Raw genomic sequence first — 19,379 nt, forward strand, 5'->3', positions numbered from 1 at the left:
GAGACTCCGTCTAAAAAAAAAAAAAAAAAAAAATTAAAAATATACTTAAATTTTTATTTGCTGATCTTCTCTGTATCATTCCAATTTTAGTATATGTGCTGCCAAAGTAAGCACTAGCACGTATGTTATAGGAATGACTTCAATAAAATACTGAAGACAAGATAGACCTGCCACATAACTGATCCTCAAACCTTGTTATCACTGATTTCTTCTTTCAATTCCATATCGAGTCAGATATTTGTCTTTGCCAATATTTCTTCTAATTTCTCTTCATTCCCAATACTGCTTGGCACAGTCTGCTACCTAAATGATTCCCCTGCCACTTAACTAGTCTCATTGCTTTTTCCCATTGTCATGCATTTTTCATACTGCTACCAGATTTATCAGACCTCAAATGGTTCAACACTGCCCACAAGATAATGGCCTTCCACATCTGGCTTAGTTCTGGTGTTTTGAATAATACTGTTTCCCTAAATCAAGAGTTTTTAACATTTAAATTTGACAAGGAGGAGTCACGAATCTCCTAAAATTAAGCATATAATGTTGTATGGATGTGAATTTTATTTCCAGAGCAAGATCTACAGCTTTTTAAAAAAATTTATTTGTAGTCTGGGTCTCATGGCTCACACCTGTAATCCCAGTACTTGGGAAGGCTAGGGCGGGTTGATTGCTTAGGCCAGGAGTTTGAGACCACCCAGGCCAACACAGCAAAACCCATCTCTACTAAAGATACAAAAATTAGTCGGGTGTGATGGTGCGCACCTATAGTCTCAGCTATTCAGCAGGCTGAAGCATGAGAATCACTTGAACCCAGGAGGCGGATGTTGCAGTGAGCCAAGATTGCACCAGCCTGGGTGACAAAGCAAGACTGTCTCAGAAAAACATAATTTTTATATATTTAGAGGGTACGAGTGCAGAATTCTTAGATGTACATATTGCACAGTGGTGAAGCCTGGGCTTTTAGTGTACCCATTACCCAAATTGTGAGCATTGTTCCCAGTATGTAATTTTTCAACCCTCACTCCCCTCCCATCCTCCCACCTTTTGTAGTCTCCAGTGTCTATATATACTTGTGCCCACTGCTTCCCAGCTCCTACTTTAAGTGAGAACATGTAATATCTGACTTTCTGTTTTAGTTATTTCGGTTAGGATAATGGCTTCCAGTTCTATCCATGTTGCTGAAAAAACATGACTTTCTAATATCTAAATAGTATTCCATGGCATAGACACACACACACACACACACTCACTCCACATTTTCTTTACCCAATCCTCTGTTGATGGAGGGTCTACTGATTTTATTAGATATTCAAAATGAGAAAACTGTACTCTGAATCCTTCAACCTTGTCTCTGTATTGAGAACATACTACAGGTGGGGTGCAGTGGCTTATACCTGTAATCCCAGCACTTTGGGAGGCCAAGGTGGGAGGATTGCTTGAAGCCAGGAGTTCAAGACCAGCCTGGGCAACATAGTGAGACCCTGTCTCTACACAAAATACAAAAATTAGCCGGGTGTGGCGGTGCACACCTGTAGTTCCAACTACTCAGGAGGCTGAGGTGGAGGCTGCAGTAAGCTTTGATCACGCCACTGCACTCTAGCCTGGGTGACAGAGTGAGATCCTGTCTCAAAAAAAAAAAAAAAAAACTAACAACTACAGCCTCCACCTCCGTCAACAGTGAGTACAGAGTAATCACTCCTCTCTCTGAACTTTGATTTACAATATTTTAGTGACCCAGCCTAAGCTTAACATTTTACAGATAGGTAAACAAATCTAGCACTTACCTGATTTGTCCAAAGTTGCTCTTATACAATTTGTAATCTGTGCAACTGAAATGGGATTTATCTGCTATTTTATGTGGCCTTTTTATGAAGGCCTTTTCATGTTTCCCCTTCAGGTAGGAACTAAACCTCAGAGTTCTTCAAAACCCCAATTCTGTTTATTGTCTTACATAAGCTAGTTGCCCAAATGTTTGCTGAGAATAGTGATAACCATTGCCATATTGAGGTAGAGGAAGGGGGCTGGTTCGTGTGCACTGGTTTAGGGGTACTTTTTTAAGGAAGCATGAGCACATTTTGGATATGCAAAATATTATTAAGTTTGGAGCTTAGATTTGGTAAAACAACACTTAAGGGTCTGTGTAAGGAGAGCTCTGAGAAAAGGGTTCTCAGACAGAACCCAAATTTCTCAAGAAGAACCCTCTAAACAGCATTAACGAAAAAAATTCCTCTGTAGAAGCAACTAAAAAAAAAAAAAAAAAAGGAATACTCAGTATTTGGAAAAGCGAAAGGAATGAATGATAATAACGCCAGACTGAGTAAGCTACACAATAAATTCAAATTTGAACCCTACCACATCCAACCTACGTTGCCTTGGGCAAATTATTAAACTTTTCTGTGCCTCAATTTTCTCATGTCTGCCTATTTAAGGACTGCGTGGGAAGATTAAATAAAATGCATGTAAAGTGCTTAGGTCACTGCTTTACTCTCAAGGCACTCTTAAGGGTTTGAGAAGGGAGGGAGGGGCGTGAAGTGGAATGGTCCTTGGTACATCTTTGTTACGAGGCGGCAGGATTCTGAAACAGAGGGCATAGTCACAAAGAAAGTTGGAGTAAGAAGTGGTGGGGGGGCATCACATTCTCCTGGTGAGTATCTGAGGACCCGTCACAACTGTAGGAAGCGGAAGGGCTAAGAAGGGTCAGGCCAAGAGTATATCTGAGAAGGTGCATCTGAGAAGTCGAGTACTAGCGCTTAAATGCTATGAGAGCTTTCATGACAGAGGACACATCTTCTGGGGAAACTCAGAGCTTGGGAGAGGCCTCACTAGCGGGGGACGAGGCAGAGCGGGGCTACCAACAGTCCCCTCTGAGTGACCGAGGGGGCCGTTGAGGAAAGAGTCAGGTGGTAAGAAAATGACGGCGCGGCCTCTACCGGTTTGCCTTCACACTCTAGCCACAGCCCCGGCTGGAACGGTCACTTACTAGAAACTGAAGAGAAACAACCTATTGGTCCAGCTTGACAACCTCAACCGGACCGAAGGTGCCGAGCAACCAGTGCGGCGAGGGCCGCGAAACCCAACGCCCGACCGCGTAGGAAACGCCAGAGCGCGCGCACGCGCAACAGCCGACCAGAAAAGTCCGGCCTACGCCACAGAACTGGGCGCGAGCGGAAGCGACTCTTCCGGTCGCACGAGCCTAGTGCAGGGGCTGCTGGCGCGCAGGGAGGAGAGGGGCGCAGGGACTCAGGCTGCGGTTTTTCTGTTCGCGGCTGCACCCCTCTCGAAGCGTTTACACGCACATGTGAGGAGCCTCACAACCTGGGGCCGATTTCTGTAGTAGATTGGCGCCAAATGGCAAAGATTTCCAGGGATTTGTTTGGGATTCCATATTTTTGTAGATTTGCCAAGATTGGATACTAGTACAATATTGATCATTGCCATCCAGCAATGTGGCTATTTTTTTTTTTTTTTTATTAATTAAGTTCTTCCTTTTTCAGGTAAAGTGTTGCAGTTTGCTTGGTGTTGTGCGCATTTAACATTTTTTCGTAGCTATTTTTGTTGTTGTAGTTTGTTTTACTAATAGACTATTAATCCATTAGTACCCTTGTGTAAGTATGGCTTTTGATTATTGATCTATCTGGACATTTCACTAAACCTTCGTATTTGAAAAATTTGACAGGCAGTCCTTTTTGATTTGTAGGTAAGAATTTATCTGTAAAGAACAATTCTGGCTTTTCCCAAGAATCCAACGCAACACTGAATAGTAGCCACGGAGGCACTTATTTCTTACCAGGAGTTATTTTGGATTGCATCTTAGGTTTCATTCAAGACATCTTCTGCAGGTTTATGGTGTGTGTGTGAGTGGGTGTATAGGCAAATTATGTTCTTTTCGTAGTTTACCATTTCATTTTTTTTTTAAATCAGCAAATGACTAAGTTTTACCAAGTATTTTCAGTGTCAGTCTTTGAGATGATTGTATGGCCTTTTTTCCATTACTCTACAATAAAATAACTACAATAATAGATTTCCTAATGGTGAGCCATCCTTACAATCCTGGTATGTTATTTTTTTCAGTATATTGCTGGATGCAATTTGCTGTGTATTTAATTTTGGATTTTCATGTATGCACGTAAGTTAGATTGGCATATGGTTTTCTTTTGCTGTCCTTGTCTAGTTTTGGTATCAGGTTGTGCTAGGAGTCAGCCAGATTAAATTATTTTTATACGACCTGGAATAGACATAACATGTGTGAATGACACATTCCTTAGGTTTTGAAGAACTCATCTTTAAAGCCTTCTGGGTGTGGGGCCATCTTAATGGATAGTTTTGTTTTTAATATAGCTTCCATGGTTATAGATACATGGAATTTTTTATTTTGCTTCTTGAAAAAATTAGTTTTTTCTAGAAAAGTATTGGCCGGGCGCGGTGGCTCACGTCTGTAATCCCAGCACTTTGGGAGACCGAGGCGGGCGGATCACGAGGTCAGGAGGTGGAGACCATCCTGGCTAACACGGTGAAACCCCGTCTCTACTAAAAATACGAAAATGAAAACTTAGCCGGGCGGGTGCCGGTAGTCCCAGCTACTCCGGAGACTGAGGCAGGAGAATGGCGTGAACCCGGGAGGCGGAGCTTGCAGTGAGTCGAGGTTGCGCCACTGCACTCCAGCCTGGGGGACAGAGCAAGACCCCCCCTCAAAAAAAAAAAAAAAAAAAAAAAAAAAAAAAGAATATATATGTAAGAATATATAAGAATGGTTGACAACAATATGAGATTTTTTTTAAATGTTAGAAAATGTAGCTGAAATATATATGTATATATATTTCTTGAGACGCAGTCTCGCTCTGTCCCCCAGGCTGGAGTGCAGTGGCGTAACCTCGGCTCACTGCAAGCTCCGCCTGTCGGGTTCACGCCATTCTCCTGCCTCAGTCTCCTGAGTAGCTGAGACTACGGGCGCCCGCCACTACGCCCGGCTAATTTTTTGTATTTTTAGTAGAGACGGGGTTTCACCGTGTTAGCCAGGATGGTCTCGATCTCCTGACCTCGTGATCCGCCCGCCTCGGCCTCCCAAAGTGTTGGGATTACAGGCGTGAGCCACCGCGCCCGGCCACATATATATTCTTATATATTGTATTGGAGTGTTTTTCTTGATCATATTTATCAAACCAGCTTTTGGTTTTATAGATAAAATCTGTCTTAAAAGTAATTTATCTTTCATTAATGTATGCCTTCATTAATTTCTTATTTCTTTGGGTTTATTTTGTTCTTTTTATAGAATCTCGGGTTGAAAGCTTAACTTTCCTTTAAAATGTTTAATACGAAATATTACCAGAATGTAGTTACAGAAAATAATATAATGAACACTTGTATACCGACCATCTAGCTTTATCCCATTTTAACATTTTCTCGTATTTGCTTCAGATTTTAACATTCAGTTACAGCTCCTTGTAAAACAGTCTGCAATCTCATTCTCCCTCTCTTCCTCTCTGCAATTAACTACTACTTGAATTTGGTATGTCATTCCCATGAAAGCTTTTTTATATGCTCCACATACATGTAGCGATGTTAAGTAACATACAGTACTGTTTTATGCTTTTTAAACCTAATATAAATGATATTCATGTCACTTGCTTTTGTCACCTATAATTATGTATGTAAAATTTATCCAGGTTGATTCCTGTAGTACTAGTTTTTTAACTGCTGAATAGTATTCCATTGTATAACTGTACCACCATTTATCCATTCTCCAGTTGCTAGCAATTTAATGATTCCTGATTTCTGTCATTACAATGTAAGTTAATTCTTTCACACAGCTTCTTAGACATATGGTAAGAATTTCTTTAGGATAATGTCTAGAAATGGAATTGCAAGGTAGAAGGGTTTGCACAGTTCAACTTTGATATTGCCAGATTGTTCTCCAGTGGTTGTACCAGCTTACCCTCCATCAGCAATGCAGGAGAGCTGCTGTTGCTCCACTCCATGCCAACACAGGTTATTTTTTTGCCCTAGTTTTTTCTTTTTTTTTTTTTTTTTTTGCTGTTACAAACTGCTGACAGTAAATTTTCTTGTACATGTTTCCTGGTACATGTGTGCAAGAGTTTCTCTGACTACAAAGCTAATGCAGTTATTAGCTCTATTTTGTTTTCGGTATGTTTTTTAAAAGCATGTATGTGTCCCCCTCATTTGAGATTTCCCCCTCTTAATAGTAACACTTAACTTATTCATAGATATATCTCACTCATTTTTTCTATGTATCATGCTTCCTGTTCTCTTTACTGCCTTTGGTTTGACAGTCTCTTTTTCCAGTTTTTTTCCCACTTTAGTGGTTTGAAAGTTATATTTGATTTTTTTTCTATGAATAGTAGTTACTCTTCTAACTCATTTAAAGGTGTATCTTTATATATGTATGTGTGTGTTTAGAATTCATCAGTATCCATATGAGGCAGTCTGTGTAGTGGTTAAGAGTGGAGCCTGTGAGGCCAGACTGCCTGGATTCAGATCTTAACACTACCACTTACTAGCTGAGCAACTTAGAGCTTATTACATAAACTCTCTGTGCCTTAGTTGTTTCATCTGTAAAGTGGGGATAAAATAGCATATACCTCATGAGGTTACTGTAAGGTTAATGTGTTAATATATGTAACATTCTTAGGACAGTGCCTAGTACTTGGATCTCTTTACCAGATTTTTCATCTATGGAATGGGCAGAAGACTTGCCTATCAGAGTTGTTATAAAAATTCAGTGCATTATTGTATTCATTCAGCTTAAGACACTGTTTGAGCACCTGCTATGCATTTTTGAGTTAGACATGGTTCTCGGCTTCAGAGGGAACAGACATGAAATGCAATTTCAATATGATTTAACCTTAATACTCTTCCCATGTTCTCTCTTGTCCCTCTTCTAATCTATGCTCCACATTAAGAGACAAAATATTAATCAGATCATGCATCCTTTGCCCATAACATGTTAACTTTCATTATACTTTACATAAACCATAAACTTCTCACCATGGCCTGAGCACTCAGGTTCTAAACCCTGTGCCTCCCTCTCTAGCCTCATCAACTATCATTCTGATTTCTACCAAACTCCCACCACACTATCCTCTTCTCAGTTCATTGAACCAACACTCTTCAGTGCCCTCTGCCCAGATTACTGATCCACCCTGACAGCTCTTTCCACAGCTGACTCATCTTTCAGATCTCAGCTTGATTAGGTCAGGCAGTTAGTTACAAACAACAGAATCCACTCTGGTTGAGAAAGAAAAGGACTTTAACAATATCATGTAGCTCACAGAATCTCCAGGACAGGCAGAGGCCAAATGTGGAAACAACAGTACCCAAACACACTAGAGGATCTAGTGAGAATCTGTTGCTGCTGCCACCATTGACACCAAAACTGCAACTTCCACAAACACTGGCGGTCCCCACTGGTAGCCAGAGTTAGGCATGTTTCCTTCTTCATCTTGCTCACTTTTTTTTTTTTTTGGGAGACGGAGTCTCACTCTGTCACCCAGGCTGGAGTACAGTGGCATGATCTCAGCTCACTGCAACCTCTGCCTCCCAGGTTCAAGTAATTCTCCCGTCTCAGCCTCCCGAGTAGCTGGGACTACAGGCGCCCGCCACCATGCCCAGCTACTTTTTGTATTTTTAGTAGAGACGGGCTTTCACCATGTTGGCCAGGCTGGTCTTGAACTCCTGACTTTGTGATCACCCACCTCGGCCTCCCAAAGTGCTGGGATTACAGGCGTGAGCCACCATGCCTGGCCTATCTTGCTGACTTTCAAGTTGAAATTTTGCATTGACTATGCCTGCTTGGTGGGGCATAGGTCACATTGCTGTGCTACAAAGGGGGTCAAGGAGGCAAGTTTTCTCATAGGAAATTCCTCAGACTTTATAAGGGTGTTGAAAAGTGCTGGGTATTCAGAAAACATGTCACATGAACATGAGATAATTGTGTTACCTCAGAATTAAGGCCTTCTCTGACAACCCCAGTACATTTTCCCCACAGCAGCCCCATCAATCTTTTCCTGTACTCTGTGATTTTCTTCAAGGCACTTGTCACAACTTGTATTGTTATGTACTTAATTTGTTCAAATGTCTTATAATTCTGGGGCCATAGAGTCTATGCGTGGAGTTTCAAATTGTATATTTCAAACAGCCAAAAATAATTTTAAAACGTATTTCAGTCTTCAGCATGGGTGTCTTGAAAAAAGAATCAAAAAGGCTCCAAGTCACAGTTCCCAGCAGTTCCCATAGTTTCTGTTTGTTTTTTGTTTTTTTTTTTCTTATTTCCATGGCTGCTTTGGCAGTGTTTCCATAGTTTCAAATTCTGTCCTCTCTCTTCTTTAATTCTCCCCAATCCTTATGTGGATCTGTTTAGCTATTCTCCATAAATCTTTCCCTTAGAGCTCACCTTTCAAATGTTTTTCTGCCTGTTCTCTTATTTTGCATCACAAACACCCAAAACAGTTCTGAGAGGTACACTTCCTTAGGACACTGGGGAGAGAAGTTGAGAGGTAAAGTCTTTGCCAGCCCAGAGGCCGGGAACATTTACACTCTGATCATTTTTCTGTACCACTTGTGATTGACCTACAGATTAGAAGTCTGAGGAGGACACGGACAATATCTGTTCTGTTTGTAACTCACACAATCTGATAAATATGTAGTCAACATTTGTTTTCTGGAAAAAGAAAAGTCGAGCAATCGAGTTATGGGCAAGGAAGTATACAGCACAGAGCAAGGACTTTTGATATAGTAAAGGTGAAACCACCTTTGCAGAAAATTATGACAGCCAATTATGACAGTGAAAGAGATCTAACCTAGCCAACTCTATCTCACTTCTAACCCCCAAGCTGTTCTTGTGCATTCCTGAGTGTAGGCAGAACTAACTTTGGGAGGAACTTACAGTTTTACTTTGAAACAAAGATCACAACAGTCCTATCCCAAAACAAACCCCCTTCCTGTCTGAGGACCAGACTTTCTAGGACTAACAAATTAGCCACAGGATTAGAAATTATGATTTAGGAGTCATGCAGCTAGAGGCCACAAGATTCTAAGCCTCCCCAATTGCTCCTAGGGATAACATCACTATTATAAAACCTAGGATTGGTGCTCAAGGTATTTTCAGACCCCGCACTGGATGGATCAGCTGCTCCCACCCAGATTGATGGTCTCGTGGCTTCCACTCCGGAACTGACTCAGCACAAGAGGACAGCTTTGACTCCCCATTTCCCGGGGGACCAGTCAGCACTCCCGACTACCTGCCCCCATCCCCATGAGATTATCCTTAAAAACCCCAGTCTCCGAATTTTCAGGGAGACTGATTTGAGCAATAATAAAACTGCGGTCTCCTGTACAACCAGCTGTGTGAATTAAACTCTTTCTCTGTTACAATTCCTTTGTCTTGATAAATCAGCTCTATCTGGGCAGTAGGCAAAATGAACCCGACGGGCAGTTACTAAGGGTGAAGTGTGGGAGTAGGGTTACAGATTAAAGGATAGTTTAGGAAGGCATCCCAGAGGAGGTGAGGCCAAAGCAGAATCTTAAAGGGCAAGAATTATCCAGGCAAAGAAGGTAAGGATAGAGAAGAGTATCCTCCCAAAGAGGAGGCTGAGGTGGGCGGATCACTGGAGTCCAGAAGTTCAAGACCAGCCTGGGGAACATGGTGAAACCCCATCTCTACAGAAAATACAAAAAAATTAGCCGGGCCTGGTGTTGCGTGCTTGTAGTTCCATCTACTTGGGAGGCAGAGGTGGGAGGATCACCTAAACCCAGGGAGGTCAAGGCTACAGTGAGCTGTAATTGCGCCACTGGACTACAGCCTGGGTGACAGAGTAAGACCCTATCTCAAAAAAAGAGTATTCCAGATAGACATATAGTACAAGCTCAGACAAGTATCAGATAGCTTGGGTTGGTGTTGCTAAATGCAAGGTAGAAATGTCAGGAGGTGAGGCTGGAAGGGTAGAAGTGGGCATGGAGGGCCTTGTATGGCACTCCATGGAGGCTGGGCTTTTTCCTATGGGCTATGAAGCCACAGTGTGGGTGGGGTGGGAGTCATTCTCAGATTTTCTTTGAGATGGATCATCAGGTGACACTGTGGAGACTGTCACAGTGTCAATCTCCAAAGAGGCACAACTAAAAATAGGGAGAACAGTTGTGATTTAAAAAATAATGTACGCCTGAAACAAGACAGTAGTACTGAGGAAGGGTAAGTAGTGGGAATACCTCTAAAGAAATTACTTGGAGGTCAAATTCGCAGTGCAGTGTGGGTTACTGGACAGGGAAGATGAGGGAGGAATCCAGAATAGTGTCCAAACTTTTGGCTTGGACAATGATGTCACTTAGATAGAAAAAATGGAGGAGTAATAGGTTGGCAGTGGTGGGGAGGGTGGGAAGATTTCCAGTTCTATATGGTGAAGTGGTCCTTAAAGTCCCTATGGGACTCCTGAATTTAGATGTTCAGCAGGTACTCGGATCAGCTTATGGCAAAGGCCAGGGTCAGAGATACAGACTTGAGGAGAGAGCAGCATGGGGGTGACAGTGAGTTCACAAGGGCTGTGGGAGTGCTCTGGGAGTGGCTGCTGTTCCCAAGCTGGCATTTGGCCCTGTTGACATTCTTTTCTCTTCCCACCTTCCTTGGTGTTTTTCTTACCTCTGGATCATTCCTTCTCCAACTGCTTTACAGGTTCTTCTTCCTCTTCCCATAGAATGTGTTATTCCTGTGTGATTTCACCACCTGGGACCCCTACTGTGCCTCCATCAAACCTTTATCTCCAGCTCAGAATTCTTATATAAGATTGAGACATATATCTCCAACTGCTTTCTAAGAGAAAAGAGATAGTCAGTAGTGTGGACTGATTATCCAGGGACCACACAAAGGGTTTGTACCTCACTGTCCTATTGTATTCAGGACTGGCACTGTGAATTGATCCTGGCTGTGACTGTCTCTTGTTTTCTCTGAAAATACCAAATGTGGAAATCAGGCGTCAGATTTTAGACTTGTTAATAAGCATTATTAACACACACACCCCCACTACAATCCTTCTGTAACTTTCTCAAGGATATTAACTTCCCCTTTATGCTTAGTGTATTGTTATCTTTTCATCAGGAACCAAAATTAACCCAAAATGGAAATAAAAATTTAAATCTTATTGATACAGAAGAAAAATTACTGTTCCGTTCATAAAAAAGGAAAAATAGTTTACATAGATCCACCTTGTTTCAAAGCAAAATCACAACTCTTGTTTTGTGAAAAAGGGGTGCTTTTTACACTAGAACTCCTTGTTCTGGGATCACTTAATCACTATTTCAATGATGAAGGAACTCTGAACTCCTAAGCAAACCATGCCATGACATACTTTATATATATATGCACAAAAGTTGGATAAAACACAAAACCAGCATTTTGACAAATTCACTTTAAAATGTTTTCCACATCAACTACTCAAAAGAAGTTACAGCAATACGATCGTCCACTGCTCAGGAAGAGAGAGTGAACTTGGATATGATGAAGAACATTAAAAACAAACACACAGAGCACCTGGGTCTGGCCTTGTGAGCTAGAGAAATGCTTCCTGAATTTGTCCGAGGTGATGTGTTGAGCATCAGCTATGCCACAGTTCACCAGCAGCGACGCTCTAGTTCTTTAGTATATTCCTGTTGTGAACATATTTCTTTGAATTTAATCATCTGGGATAATTGCTGCAGTGTGAGTCTTTAGCATTTGAAAATCCCACAGAAGAGATTAAGAAGGTTCCTCTTCCCAGAAGACACTCATATAAAGCATGCTTCTATAGGGTTAACTGCTCAGAAATTGTAAGGTGCATGGTCATCACCAGGTGAGCAGCTCTACAGGGGCCCATGGCCCATACTCATCTTTGTGTGCCCAGGGGAGCCAGCCTGCGTATGAGCAGTAGAGAAGTGGCATAACAATGCAGGAGGGCTCAGGACAACTTGGCATTTTTGTTGTTGTTGTTAAACTTAGGCTTATCAAGAGTCATAAAGACTCATCTCAATTTGTATATACACCTTCAGACCCATACAGATAGATGCATAAGAACATGATCATTTCTGTTCTTCACAAAGTACTCAGAATTCTGACAAGAAACATTACAAGTTTATATAAATGCCCACTTGCATAGCAGCTTACAAATTCAAACGTTGTCAGAGGCTTGGCGCAGTAGGTCATGCCTATAATTTCAGCACTTTGGGAGGCCAAGGCGGGCAGATCGCTTGAGGTCAGGAGTTGGAGACCAGCTTGGCCAACATGGCAAAACTCCGTCTCTACTAAAAATACAAAAATTAGCCAGGTGTGGTGACGGTTGCCTGTAATCCCAGCTACTCAGGAGGCTGAGGCAGGAGAATCACTTGAACCCGGGAGGCGGAGGTTGCAGTAAGCTGAGATCACGTCACTGCACTCCATCCAGCCTGGGTGACAACAAGACTCTGTCTCAAAAAAAAAAAAAAAAAAAGTTATCAGAGAATAGTAGATACTGTTTTAGCCATCCATTTTCGCTGAGAGTACTTCTGACACCCATAGGAAATTATAAAGGTTTTCTCCTCAAGTTGTAAATTCCTTTTATCCATTTATGACATTTTCTCTATTATATATTAAATTCTATCCATCCTCACATTGATTTACTACTGTTACCAAAATACACTCAAACTGTTTCTATACACACATATATAGGTGTATATGTATGTGTATGTGTATATATATTTATTTGGTTGAATCTTATGAAACTGCTAAGTTTTTACCATTTTTGACCTATGAAAATAGTTTTTTTCATAGGGTTGAACCTAATGAAATCTGAATTTTAGCTGGCTAGCTATATCTTACATATTACTATGCAGTACTTTCTGCTTTACTTCATCAGGAAGAATGAAAATGCTTACCCCATTCACCAGTTCTTATGCAGCCTTGCGAAACTGTACCTGAAAACTGCTGGTGAATTTCATGAAAATACTTAGAGGTATAGTAATTTTCACATATTTAGCATTTAACTGAAAAAAAGGTCCAAACTGAGCATATTATCTTTGTAACTACATCACCCACTACTTAACTGGAACAGCCTACCTTATAAAGATGGCTTTTGCAGACTTAAGGCCAGGTCTAGAATCAATAGGCCAAACAATAAAATATCAAAACATTTTCAACTGGGAATTCTGCTACCTCTATGTCCTCCATAACATTCAATATTTAGAGTGCCTGAGACACTGCGCTAAGCACCAGTAAAAGAAAAACGCCCCGGAAACTTCAAGAAACTTACCATCTTTCAAGAAATATAAAAATATAAATAATAAGAGAATATTCTAAGAGTTTTAAGTTTCAAACTAGGACAGAGTAAAATGTAAAAAGACAGCACTTCGGAAGTTTTAAACTGACTTCAAACGTTAAGGAAAAAGGCAAATACAAATGTGCTTTGAGTCTAAATCCAGGTCAATATGATAATCAAATGTGCTCTACTCCACGGTTCTGGCCCCAAAAAGTCCTCTTATCACCCCATAAACAGTGATTAGAGATCCTCCAGGTCAGTTAAGTCCACGGCCACTTTCAAGAACAGAGTGTCATCTTTAATGTAGGCGTTCTTGGCATTCTCCAAAACAGAATGAGCCACAAAGCGCGGACAGCCAGAGGCAATGTTCATCTCCCCATCAGGTCTTTTAAAGCTGCTGCTATTGGGGTCAGGCTTGAAGGTCTCCATAATGTTCTTTTTGCCACTCTGGTCCAGAAGCATCAGTGTCACCCTCTGCCTGAATGGCCACTGCAACAGTGAGTCAAACTCTCCTCGCATGACCACAAAGTATAGAGACAGGTGTGTCCCCTTCCCAGACCCATCCCCATTCAGGTATGCTCTAGCACAGAGCCGGTAGCCACAGCGGCCGGTGTAGAAGGACTGGCTGAAGATGGACACTGTGTGCCCATCCACTGCCTCCCTCTTCTTCATCTTGTAATCTGTCACCTTCCAAATGAGCTTTCCATTATAGCAAGTACCCTCCAGCAGTTTAAATCGCTCTTCATTTTTATTCAGCTGTGCTTTATGAATATTAATATGGGTATCATGTTTGTTAGTTTCCTCTTCTAAAACAGCTGCAAATAAGAAAAAAAAAGATTCCATAGGCCTAAAAGTTATCTTTAAAATTTTCCCAAAGTGGAATTTTGTTACCTGAAAGAGAATCAACAAAATCCTGACATCCTAAAGATGAACCGAATTCATTTGTTGTAATAATATTAACTCAGGGAATATCATGTTTTGGCACACTGCCTCCAAGGAAACCTGGATGTGTATCTTAAACTCACTGAAGTGTAGAGAAGACACACTGAGCATTCAACTAGCGTGAGTCAGCATGCTGAGCCCCACACTTTTCTGACTAGAATGCTTTTAAATAGCCAAACCTTTTAATATTTTCCCATACCTAAAACAATGATCCCACCACATCTCTCCCTGAGGTTTCTCATTATTTTCCACTCTTCTTGAAAGTCATCAATCCCTGTTCTTGGAATTTGCTGACCTGTTTCCAGTCTTGGAATCTCCTAGCCCAGTCCCCCAACCCCACTTGTGGCCCTCCCTCATTTTTGCCTGAGTGGCCAGAATCTCATGATGCTTTCACAAATAGCAGATTTAGCCATTGTTTATCCTGGACAGATTTGACTCTCTATTTGGCCAGGTGTTTGGTTGTTTCATGAACACATGCAGACAAATGAGTCACCAAAAGAGAAATAAAATATCAGACATACCTAATCTTTGATCATTGTTTTCTAGCAGGGTAATTTTCTGTTTCACTGTATCAACTGCTTCCATCAAAGGCCTCAGGTCAAATTTATTTTGTTGCTGGTTAACCATTTGTAATAATTGATGCACTTGAGCTTCTAGCCAAGCTGACTTGTCAATGTGACTGGCAAAAACCTTTCATTACAAAATGGATAATCATGTTTAAAAAATTAGTTAATATTTTAGCAATTCATTGAGATTAAAATTTTTTTCAATTCAAACATATCACATTTAATCAATTAACAGAATGAAAAATACAAGCCCAGAAAATAAAATTCAGTGAGGATCACAGAGAGATGAGCCACCTAATTATCTTCCTCCTCCTCCTCTCCTACCACAGCTCCTGTTCCAAATGTTTGAACTTTTCTTTATCTAATTTTTATCCTCCCTCTGTTTCCCTCTGCTTGGTTCTCCAACCCATCTTTATATATTTATTTTCATGTTGTCTCCCCTCTTGCCCTACACTTTTTCCTCTTTTTAGAAGCCAATCTCCTGATTCACTCCTGCTTTGCTAGAAAGTGGAGAATTAGACGGAATAGGCGCACCTGTTCTGGCCTGAGCTCTATGGGTGGTACAGAAGGCCCTGAGTAAGGCCTAAACTTTTGACTGCTCTCTCAGGTGGAAGAGACTAAATAAAATTACTCCTCCCTTTCCCTGTGTGTGTATAAGATATGGCTACTCAAAGTACCCATTTTGTTTTTCACTTTCAGAATTTGATAAATTACATGAGGAATTCAATACTTTATTATAAAATAGGCTTTGTGTTAGATGACTGCCCAACTGTAGGCTAATTTAAGTGTTCTGAGCACATTTAAGGTATGTTAGGCTAGGTTATGATGTTTAATAGGTTAGGTGTATCAAACACATTTTTGACTTACAATATTTTCAACTTAATGGGTTTATCAAGACATAACTACATTGTAAGTCGAGGAGCATCTGTACATATATATGTATATACACATATGCATATATACATTATACATATTTCACATACATATACATTGTATGTATATGGGTGTGTGTGTGTGTGTGTGTGTGTGTGTTTAATGTATAATGTGCTGGCTAAGTATGGAAATTATAGGGCCTAGATTTTCTGGGATAACCTAAATTTCAAATATATTGCCTACACCACATGTCTTGAAATCTTTTTCACTATAAATTTTATAATCACGATAAAGACATTATTCATCAGAATTCATTTATGGTTATTTAACGTTCATAATTTACAAAGTACTATTTCTGCTATATTTTAGTGATGTTTAAAGCATTTTCTTCCCAAGGGAATTAATAGTTTCACTTGTTGACTACAAAATGCAGAACTACAGATGCTCTCAGTGAATCTGCAATCAAGTGATTAATACTGGCCCAACATTAATTAAAACCCTAATTGCTATAAATTATATAGAAGTACTGTATCAAAGTTACTGATATTGCAAAACGTACTGGGGTTGTGTAAAAGAAGATCTTTAGTCTTAGGAAATACATACTGAAGTATTAACATGTAGAGGTAAAGGGCCATAAAATATGCAGCGTACTCGCAAATGGTTTAGAAAGAGTACATGCATGCACATGCACACACGCGCACACACACATACACACACACACACTATGGGGGAGGAGCAGTGGAGGGGAGCATGAATGATGAAGCAAACGGGACACAACGTTGACCATGAGTGAATCTGGGTGGAGGTTATACAAGTGTTCTTTGCACCATCTTATTCTTACAGCTTTTCTGTATATTTTAAATTATTTCTATTTAAAAAGTTAAAAGAAAAACCCTCAGTGCAATTGAAAGCCAAATCTTGGCTTTCAACAGAAAGGCCATTTCTTACCTGGATGTTTGGGAGGAAGCTTCCATTTTTGCCAAACAACTGTGCAAACTGCTTGAACTCCTTTTCAAGTTTCTTTATAGTTTCTGCTAGCTGCTGGATTTTACTTTCTTTCTGTTCTAGGCTCTTGTGTAAATCAGAAATCTAATAACAGGGATGTGAGGAAAAATAAAGTCATTGAATATAACTGCATGCATATAAGTTAAAATCATACTTGCAGGTAAGAAAGTGTTTCTAGGAAAAAATGTACATATTTATTTCTAGGAAAATATTTACAGGTAGATTCCTATATAATTATAGGAAGATATTTACAGGTGGTTCCAAAAAGCCACATCTACAGAATTTCTCATCAGCCTTTTCTATACCTAACCTACTATGATGGTTCATCTAATGACAGACATCACTTGACTGAATTTACTGAACTGGTTCTCTTCATTCATTCAACATGGACTTATTAAGCAACCACAAAAGCCAGGCACCTGTAATCCCAGGTACCTGGGAGGCTGATGGGGGAGGATCACTTGAGCCCAGGAGACTGAGTCCAGCCTGGGCAACATAGTGACACCTTGTCTCTTAAAACAAAATAAAACTACCACGAAAGAGTACTGATCACCATACCACATTAAATGTTACATGTGCAGTATCAATAGTAATAATGGCAAAAACTTGCTGACTATCATACCCTAATATTCATTAGCTCTTGTATGCCTCAAAGAACCCTATGAGTTGCACGAATATTAGACTCATTTTTCAGATGAGGAAACAGAGGTAGAGAGTTTAAGTAACCCGTCCAGCATACAAACCAGCAAGGGATAGGCAAAATGTGTAGGTAGCATATTGACAGATTTTATAATCTACTTGGAAGGAAACAATTAGATACCTAAAGCTGATCCTAGACAGCTCTTCTCTTATTCCCATATCCATTCAATCTGCAACAGTGGCCAATTTTAATTTTTAACACGACAATAGAAACAAAAAGACTTACATCCATTTCTCATTTCAGCACTAGTTTCAGTCTTCATTATTTCTCCCTTGGGCTGCAACAGCAGCTTTCTAACTGGTCCTGCTCTACCCATTCTACCCGCAACACACACCAGAACATAAGCTCCGTGAGAGCCGGGACTGGCATGAACCTCACAGTCCACTATGACCCCAGCAACTGGACTGTTGCCTGGCACCAGTAGGTGCTTGATAAATATTTGTTAAATGAATGAACAACATGAATGCTCTCCCTGGCTTTAGTCTTGTTCTCCTTCCATTTGTATTCCTTACTGTGACCAGAATAATATTAAGATAAAAATCTGGTCTTGAGCCTTCCCTGCATAAACGTCTCTAGTGGCTTGCTTTTACAGGTGACACTGGGCCCTACGTGACCTGCCCCTGGCTACACTTTCAGCCTCAAGCCCATTCACATTCCACATGCATCCTGCCCAGCAAGACCATACAACTCCTATTTCCCGTCAGGCCCTGCTGTCTCATACACCTCTCTCTTCATCTAAAAACTACCACTTTTTAAGCCTCCACTCACGGGTACATCCTCTTGGAAATATTTCCTTAACTTGCACCACCCACCAAGACCACCTCTCAAGTTCCATGATACCCTGTCCATATTCTAGTGTATAAATCATCATTGTCACGCTTATAACTTGCTTTTTGTTGTTGTTGTTTTGGTCTTCCTCTCCACTAAATTGTTTCTTGAGACTACATCTCATTTATTTGTTTATCCTTAGAGCCTAGGACAGTGCCTGGCACAGAGAGGGCATTTGATACATATTTTATGAATGAATGCACAAATGGCTGAGACAATCACTTGATCTCTGGCCCTAGAATCCTTTACTTAGAACCCTAGAGCTGACTTCCACCTACCTGCCTGGCCAAAAGCAAACTCCTTGTCTCTCTCTGCACCCTCACCTCTAACCTGCTCCAGTTTTGTAGTGCCCATCTCGCTTAGTATCATTACCATGTCCCCTCCCTACTCAGCTTAATGCATGTCATTTACAACCTCAGAAGGTCTCCTGATACTCTCTCTTTTTCCAGCTGACATGGCCTTGGTTGAGCCTTCAACATCACCACCACCACCTCCAGTATCCTGCTTCCACCTACTATTGAAGTACTTATTATGTGTTAGGCATTGTGCTACTAGCTTAACTATATTATCCCTTTTTACCATCACCATAACCCCAATTACAAATGAGGAAATGGGGGATGACAGAAATGAAGTAGTTTGTCCAAACTCATATGGCTAGTGTGCAGCCTGGCTGCAAACCTAGGCATTCTGGCTCCAGAGCCTTCACTCTTATCAGTTGCCATGCTCTTACCAACTGTCTTGCTTTAAAAAACAAAAGCAAACAAACCGCTTTGGGCGGCTGAGGCAGGCAGATAGCTTGAGCTCATGAGACCAGCCTGGGCAACATGGCAAAACCCTGTCTCTACAAAAAAAAAAAAAAAAATTAGCCGAGTGTGGTGGTACACACCTATAGTCCCAGCTACTCAAGAGGCTAAGGTGGAGGATTTCTTGAGTCTGGGAGGCAGAGATTACAGAGAGTCCAGATCACACCAGTGTACTCCAGCCTGGGTGACAGGGCCAGACCCTATCTCAACAAACAAATAAACAAACAATTAGCTGACCAAGTATTTTCCAATTAAGAAACCTCCATTAGCTCCCTATTACTGGAAAAAAACAATTGGTTCAAACTTCTGGTCCTTAAAACCTTTCTGAAACAAGGCAGAGAATGAATGAATGAAAAAATAATTGAATGTGCAGTGTCCAAAACTTCTTAGGCTA

General features: G+C 40.8%; 2 protein-coding genes and 1 pseudogene across 6 annotated transcripts in view; all 3 read right to left on the reverse strand.

Annotated features, from left to right (window-relative positions):
- LOC112610869 (putative uncharacterized protein encoded by LINC00467 homolog) overlaps positions 1 to 3,150 on the reverse strand; it is a 63,370-nt gene extending 60,220 nt beyond the window's left edge. Inside the window, exon 1 of the mRNA XM_025364440.1 lies at positions 2,981 to 3,150. The gene's annotated coding sequence lies outside the window, so the exon portion shown is untranslated. The remainder of the gene's footprint in view (positions 1 to 2,980) is intronic.
- LOC112615682 lies at positions 28 to 114 on the reverse strand (annotated as a pseudogene).
- Positions 3,151 to 11,237: 8,087 nt separating the features above from the next.
- TRAF5 (TNF receptor associated factor 5) overlaps positions 11,238 to 19,379 on the reverse strand; it is a 49,933-nt gene continuing 41,791 nt past the window's right edge. For all 5 annotated transcript variants that reach the window (XM_025363298.1, XM_025363307.1, XM_025363286.1 and 2 more), the window contains 3 exons: positions 16,598 to 16,738; positions 14,732 to 14,900; positions 11,238 to 14,083 (listed from right to left, as the gene is read on the reverse strand). In XM_025363298.1, coding sequence (XP_025219083.1) covers positions 13,509 to 14,083; positions 14,732 to 14,900; positions 16,598 to 16,738 — 885 coding nt within the window. In that variant the 3' untranslated portion in view covers positions 11,238 to 13,508. The remainder of the gene's footprint in view (positions 14,084 to 14,731; positions 14,901 to 16,597; positions 16,739 to 19,379) is intronic.

The sequence above is a fragment of the Theropithecus gelada genome, chromosome 1, assembly GCF_003255815.1.
Source record: "Theropithecus gelada isolate Dixy chromosome 1, Tgel_1.0, whole genome shotgun sequence".
Taxonomy (NCBI): Eukaryota; Metazoa; Chordata; class Mammalia; order Primates; family Cercopithecidae; genus Theropithecus; species Theropithecus gelada.